The 7764-nt window shown below is 38.1% G+C and overlaps 2 protein-coding genes across 3 annotated transcripts in view; both read left to right on the top strand.

The window, feature by feature from the left end:
• The first annotated feature begins 879 nt into the window (after positions 1 to 879).
• On the top strand, positions 880 to 2111 carry LOC103520975 (larval/pupal cuticle protein H1C-like). The gene is made up of 2 exons (XM_026831871.1): positions 880 to 910; positions 1492 to 2111. The coding sequence occupies exons 1-2, from the start codon at positions 899 to 901 to the stop codon at positions 2002 to 2004; spliced, it is 525 nt and encodes a 174-aa protein (XP_026687672.1). The 5' UTR covers positions 880 to 898; the 3' UTR covers positions 2005 to 2111.
• Positions 2112 to 3966: 1855 nt separating this feature from the next.
• The window catches only part of LOC113472217 (cuticle protein LPCP-23-like), a 7942-nt gene continuing 4144 nt past the window's right edge, over positions 3967 to 7764 (top strand). Inside the window, exon 1 of one of the 2 annotated variants that reach the window (XR_003394633.1) lies at positions 3967 to 4122. Coding sequence is in view for 1 of the 2 variants with exons in the window: in XM_026831870.1 (XP_026687671.1) it covers positions 4044 to 4073 (30 nt within the window). In the remaining variant the exon portion in view is untranslated. The remainder of the gene's footprint in view (positions 4123 to 7764) is intronic. The other variant, XM_026831870.1, reaches the window with a different exon arrangement.

Here is a 7764-nt window from a genome sequence, read left to right as displayed (position 1 = left end):
CCAATTGAAGCTCTGTAAACTCTGGTGACCTACCCTGTAGACAAATAAGTAAAGAAGGAACTTATTTGTCTGAACCTAATCTTGAGAATAGTTTACCTCTCCATAAGGTGGGTATTTTATGTCACCGGCAGGACTCAACAACGGTTCCCTCGACCATTAAGTATTCCACATCGTAGCGAAAGCACTATTGAGACGGCAGGACTCGACAACGGTTCCCTCGACCATTAGGTATTCCACATCGTAGCGAAAGCACTACTATTGAGGCTGATGAGTGATCCACCCTGTCTGTTTTCTATTGAAATGGATGATAATGGAAGTTAACAATGACAAAGTTCTATTGACAGAGGAGGCCAGAAATTCAATTGATTCAACCTCCGAATTGAAGGGTTTATTAAATAAGGGCTCTAACTCTCTAAGACGAAACCGAATTTTGGGTAAAACAATTCCATTGAAAAGTATTGGGAGGATTTTACAAAAACTCGTGTAGGTAGTATCTCAATAAATAATGGAGATATCAATATGATTCTTTTGGGAACTGACTCTCACCAACATTTCTTATCAGAAAAGACGTTTTACCCAAAAAGGACCCATGTTGGGCTAGATTCGTATAAGCTTAACCCGTCCTTTAAGGCTGTTTGCCCCTACACCTAAACCTGAGAGTGGACTTTTTGTGTATGGAGTTAGGCTGACAAGTAGGGCTATGTCCTTTTTCAATAGAAGCTATCAATTTCAACGAAGAGACCTACCTTGGTTTAATTGTTATCGGGTAGCCACCCTCGCTTTTACCTTTATTGGTCAATCTTGAAAGATCGCCTCTATTGTGATTGGTCAGTATAAGTACGCTTTGTCCGCACTTAGTTACCATCAGTCTACAAACGTGTCAAATCCAACCACCGAAATGTTCTGCAAAGTAAGTCGAATTTAGAGGATTTTATCTACCTATGTATTTCTTATTTTTCTTCCTTTTTAGTACCTACATAGGTAACAGGTAGATACGTATGTATAAATCGCGGTATTGTCAACATTTTCCTAGTGGTCAACTTTTTTTCTTTTTCTCTTTTTAGAAGTGCTAGTAATACCAAAATGAAAAAAAAAAAAAAAAAAAAAAAAAAAATATCTCGAGAACGGAAAGAGCTAGAGACTTGAAATATTTGGTATGCAGTTGTCAAATGTGAGGTTAGCGCGTTGTAAGCTCTAGGTCGCGGGTTCAATTCCCACTCGGGACAAACCTTTCCTGACCAGATACGGTTTGGCTGGCTTCAGAACGGCTGGCTTTTTTCTATCCTGTCCTCCTTCTCACTTCGATTTAGGGACGATAAGATCTTCGTTGTTACAGTTCCCTCTGTCAAACCTCTTCAAAAAAGTAGGTGCAGAAAATTAGAAAGTTATGATCTCCATCATTTTACAGATCAGGTAGGTACTTAGCATCGTTTTTCAGACGTTTTTTCACTCCTATGTTTTGAAACAAATCGCTCTATGCAAATGTTTCAGCTTGCTCTCCTCACTTGCTTGCTAGTCGCCGTCCAGGCTGGTGACTACCCCTCTGTCGCCTACGTCACCCCCTCCTACGCTCACTCTGCCGTCGGATCCCAGAGCCAATCCGTAGTCCGCTCACTGGACGGCAACTCCGTTCATTCCGTCTACAGCAAGGCCGTAGACACTCCGTTCTCGAGCGTACGGAAATATGACTCACGAGTTAGCAACGATGCGATCGCCTACGCGCATGCGCCAGTCTACCACGCACCCGTGTACAGCGCGCCGGTGGTCAAATCCGTAGCTCCCGTGACTTACGCTGCCGCACCCGTGCTCAAATACGCAGCCCCGTACCCGTACCACGCCCCTGTTGTCAAGAGTATCGCCCATCCGGTAGCGTATAGCCCCGTAGCGTACCATGCGCCCGTGAGTGCCGGAGTGGCCCCGTATGCAGTGAAGGCTCCGTATTCACCCGCAGCGGTTGTGTCGCATGTTGACTTCGACGGATACGGTGTGCATTACGCTTTCTGAGAAAAAACGCATTTCAAAATAAATTGATGCCAAGGGCAAGGAAATCCTAGACCCTTGACAAATGGAGTGTGCCTGAAGGCATGTGATGTGTTCCAATCCACTCGACCCAAGCCATTTATTTATTTGCTAGCATAGTTAGCTTGGAAGGTAGCGCTTCTGCATTGAAAGCGCTAGGTCGCGGGTTCAATTCCCGACCGGTGCAAACTTTATCCTAATCAGATAAAGTTTGTTCTCGGAACGGCTGGCTTTCTCCTATCCTGTCTCCCTTTTCTCTTCGATTTCGGGACGATAATACCTCTGTTGTTAGAGTTCCCTCTACCAAATCTCTTCAAAATATACAATGAAAAATATTATTTATTGAAAAAAAAAAAAAAAAAAAACATAAATGCTGCTGCCGAATTCATTGCACTGTTCAGCTTTTTATCGAGACGTATATACATAGGATATCCCCCGAACGACTGTACAATGCTTAACTTCGCCTCTGTTGAAAATCGGATCTGACCAAATAGGTTTTTTTCTGGTAGCCCTTTTAGGTCCTGCATCAACCCTCAAGCGTTGTACAGTCGTTCGAGACACCCTGTAGATACATATAACCCGACAAAAATGGATGTAATCCGAATTCTAGACCGTTGTCAGTATCACTCCTCCTTTAAACGAATTAACGTATTACCTACTATAAGCCTACAATGACTAACGTATGATCCGAATGATAGCGTGTTCCTAGAATCTAGACAAGTTATGATATCACTTCAACACCAATTTGGAAGCCTGTTTGTTTTCTAGACAACAAATCAACACTATCTTATCTTGGCAATTAGTAGATAACTAGCAGGTTTGAGTCAGTTTTGGCTTACATCTAATTGGATCTCTATCAACTTGCTCATCTGATTTCCAATTCATAACGAGGCTCTTGTTGGGTTTTACTGCTTGTTCAGGGATTGTTACATAACAGGAAATTCCAAGATTCGAGATAGGTTAAAAATTAAACCCCAAAAGGTTTTTTTTTTTTTTTTTTTTTCATTTTTTGAATACCCACTATTGAATGTTAATCCTATTATGATCAGATAATCCCTAACTTGATTCACTTTCTTTGAAAAAGAAAGTACAGGCTCAGATGATTTCTAATCTAAATCTAGTTTGAGTGGACTTTTTTTTTGTACCTAGGTACGAAGAAACCTTTTACCTTCCGAAATAGGTGGTAGGCTGATAGGTAGTCTCATATAATAGTACTTTCTCATATAATAGGTAGTCTGAGCATGTACTTTCTTTTTCAAAGAAAGTGGATCAAGCTAGGGATTAATCCGATCATTATTGTTTACTATTTGTACTTTGCACATTGCATAATCACTTGAGATACCAGGCGTTCATACAAATAAGTTCACTATAACGGACTCTAGTTGAATGTCCTAGGTCCCAGTCTCCCAGTGTACCACTGAAGTTAAGCAACGCACTGGTTAGTGGATAGGTGAAAGGATGCGAAAAAGTTCGAGACCCAGGTCTGTCAGATGGTCTGACCGTGAATGGCGGACATAAAACGTCCCTATATACCTGTCATTTGAATCTGAACAAAACCACCCAACCTGTTCCTGAGTTGTCTTAGTCAGTAGGTACCTACCTACCTAGGTATCTGAAATTATTATTTGGACTGCCATCATTATTTCTCTCACGGTACAAATTTTATAATACCTAACCTGATTAATTGAACTGGACACCTGTGTTGTGTGTGTCTGTCTAATAAATAATTTATTCATAACCATAAACCATTTGAAGAATAGGATTACATTAGGTCTACCCAACCAAGTAGGTACCTACCTAACTACCTACCTATGTATTTGAAATAGAAATTAAATTCTAGGTAGATTTTAATATTATAGGTAGATAGGTAGGTACTAGGTAGCATACTTGAACAAAGTTCAATCATCTCAATACGAATACTTTACAACCTGTTAGATTGTATTTCTGGTTCGATCAAGAGTGAGAGTAAATACCTACAGGTTCCACCAGTCTAATCTCTTGTGATAGTAAAAGTGCCGTGAGAAATGAAGATGATGATTTCAAGTGGATGTCAAGTTAGTTTTGTCGTCTCTTGTAAATCTTACTAGAGGCCGCTTAGAAACGGTATGCTCAAATCTAGTAATAGGTATCCTAGCTCTTTTTACTTTCCTTATCCTATAGGAAGGAAAGTAATGTAATCGGGTCAAATTTTCGATGGTCAGTTTTTAGTGCCAAAACACGTTTTGAGGTCCCTAGAGCCTAAATCCAAAGTTTCAGCCATTGGTCCGTGTCTGTCTGTAAACAAAATATCTCGAGAACAGTAAGAGCTAGAGACTTGAAATTTGGTATGTAGATGTCAAATACAATATCTCGGGAATGGTACAAGCTAGAGACTTGAAATTTGGTATGTAGTTCACAAATGTGACAAAAGGATGCAAAACAAAACGTTTGGTTAAGATGGTTGCTGCGCTTGGCGGTATTATGACCGCTTTTGGACAGATTTCGACCGTTTTTTGGCGGTTTTCAGCTACACAGCGACAAAACGGTTAGAGATATTGTAAAAGAACACTCAAATAAGCATCATTCAATAGGATAAGGAAAGTCGTGTGATGTTCACACCAGATTTTTCTGCTTTTATTCTCAATCAAATAATCATGGGAATACAGGGTGGTTCGTGATTTGCGAACCACGCTTATATCTCAGAAACGGCTAGGAATTAAGGAATGAAATAAACGGCATCATGTAGATGAAATTTTGATGATTAAAATGGCTTTTTTTAAATTTGCAATTTCTTTTGCAAAACGGCCCATTTTTTGCCAAATATAGGTCACTCTTATGGGAACCCCCATTTTTTATTTAATTTTTGGAATCAGCATAAAATTTTAATTGAAAAAATGTATTCACTCGAAAAAATTTGCTCTACAAAAATTCTGTACACTGTGAGAAAGAAAAACAATTTCTTAATTATTTCTTTAGTTTTTGTATTATTCACTTAACTATTTCAACAACAATCAACAACAACAAACAAATTTATAAAAGCTGTTCAAAATGAGATCCATTTCTTTGTACACAGTAACGCATTGTTCGCTCTAACTCAGGACCAACTGCGTTGTTCATCAAATCTGGGGTCACTGACGCACACAAAATCGCGATTTGTGCAAATTTTTGTAGAGCAAATTTTTTCGAGTGAAAAATTTTTCAATTAAAATTTTATGCTGATTCCAAAAATTAAATAAAAAATAGGGGTTCCCATAAGAGTGACCTATATTTGGCAAAAAATGGGCCATTTTGCAAAAAAAATTGCAAATTTAAAAAAAGCCATTTTAATCATCAAAATTTCATCTACACGATGCCTTTTATTTCATTCCTTAATTCCCAGCCGTTTCTGAGATATAAGCGTGGTTCGCAAATCACGAACCACCCTGTACATATATATAGAAATGTGTCACTGCACTGAAGCCCTTCTCAAACAGGTATGTTGTTGGAAAGGCAAGTAATAACCACTTGGCCTTATTCCATAGGTCTCGACAAGTTTCTTTTCCTTGAGGCCAGAACTTTTCATACTCATACGAATTGAACAGAGCTTCTTTTCAACATCATACTTGATGTCCATCAATGATTTTTGAATAGATTCAGGGACCAAGGATTGTCCGCTGTGGATGGATTCAAAACCCACTTCTAATGTTGTTCGGTCTTGACCAGTTCTCTTTTCGCCCCCAGAAATCGGAAATCGCCCCCGTTCAGAATCGCTACTCTAAATGGTTACTAAAGGATACATGATGTGTGTTTCATTCTGTCTAATTGAGCTTCAATGAATTCCAGAGCGCTCAAATACTGTACGTACAACGCTTACTTCGCCTCTGTTGAAAAACGGATCTGACCAAATAGGTTTTTCTGGTAGCCCTTTAGGTCCTGCATCAACCCTCAAGCGTTGTACAGTCGTTCGCGAGACACCCTGTAGATATGACCCGACAAAAATGAATGTAATCCGAATTCTAGACCGTTGTATCACTCCGCCTTTATACAATTAAACTATTATTATAAGCCTACAATGACTAACGTATGATCCGAATGATAGCGTGTTCCTAGAATCTAGACAAGTTATGATATCACTTCAACACCAATTTGAAAGCCTGCTTGTTTTCTAGACAACAAATTAACACTATCTTATCTTGGCAATAAGTAGATAACTAGCAGGTTTGAGTCAGTTTTGGCTTACATCTAATTGGATCTCTATCAACTTGCTCATCTGATTTCCAATTCATAACGAGGCTCTGGTTGGGTTTTACTGTTTGTTCAGGGATAGTTACATAACAGGAAATTCCAAGATTCGAGATAGGAACTGAGAACTAGGTACTCGTCGTTCAATTCTACAATTTTTCATAGAACTTCATTGATGCTGGCTTTTCCAGGCCCTAAACAGGATTAAAACCCCAGTGAGGGGCTTAAAACCCCAGTGAAATGACCAAAGTCAAGGGTCGTTAAAGAAAGGGTCGAGTCTAGAAAAAAAGCTACAAGACACCTAGGTACAGTGTTTTTAGAAAATGAGAACATGAAAAGATTATAGTTTTTCTTTAGCTTTAGAAATATTAATATTGAATTTACTTTGTAAACTAAAAAAATAAAATTTCATTAATTTCGAAATTATAAAACTAAGTCTAAAATTAAATAATATTTAGGTATACAAATCAAATTAGGAAAAAAAAAAGGTCAGAGTAGATAGATAGGTAAATAGAATAGAATATTTTTTTGATATTTACATATAAACGAACTATAAAAAGAGCTGGAATACCTAGTTACAAAGTAAAATAAAATAAAAGTCTCTTTCTTAACTACATTAACATAGAAAAATGAAGGAAAAAAAAGTCTCACATAGGAATGTTCAATTTCTAGTACATTTTTACATCAATAACATTTTGAATCTTTCTGTCTTCCTTTCAAACAGGGATCTTTCATCTATTGCCTGAGGTAGACAAAAAATCTACACACTTTTGTACATTAATACTCTACAATCAACTGCCATTCAAAAACTTTAAAGCTCAACTTCGAAAAAAAAAGTCCAACAATGAGCTCATCAAATAGTTCCTGGTGTAAAAATGGTTAGACCAAAGTCATGAGTTTAGCCAGAGAAACAATTTCTGCATAGGTAGGTACCTAATACCTAATACTTGCCTACAACAAAGAAATGCAGAAAAAAAAAATATTGTTCTGTGGCTAATATTTAGTAAAAATAATGCAAATACACAAATTCTTTGAAAAAGATACAATTTCATAAATTCTCATTACTTGGAATGTTTGACATAATACTTGTACTATTACTGAAGTATGTACCTACTAACTTATCTAGCCTCCTGATAGATTTATGTTGAAATGTATTTAGGATGTCTGCACATGAGCAGATACAAGAATAAAATGTCCAAAAAATGGACCAATTTAAAGTCAACATGAGACTGTCAACTTGGGCCCTATTCTACAAATGACTCTGTACTCCCACTCATACGTGAATATTTTCTGCATGTGGAGTATAAATAGGCTGACCATACGTCCCGCTTTCGGCGGGACAGTCCCGCTTTGGAGCCTCTGGTCCCGCTGTCCCGAGAAATCCTCTGGGGACGCTAAAATGTCCCGCTTTCGCCCAAAGTCCCGATATTGTCCCGCTTTAGCTGGTCCGAACCTAATATTATCATTGAGAGCAATGAGCTCGGGAAAAAATCCATTTTACGATTCCAATATTGTACAATATTATGTATCAAAATATTTGAAAAT

The sequence above is a fragment of the Diaphorina citri genome, unplaced genomic scaffold (genome assembly GCF_000475195.1).
Source record: "Diaphorina citri unplaced genomic scaffold, Diaci psyllid genome assembly version 1.1 scaffold4341, whole genome shotgun sequence".
Classification (NCBI taxonomy): Eukaryota; Metazoa; Arthropoda; class Insecta; order Hemiptera; family Psyllidae; genus Diaphorina; species Diaphorina citri.
The sequence above is the reverse complement of the archived record's forward strand: the minus strand, read 5'-3'. Positions and strand labels throughout refer to the sequence as shown.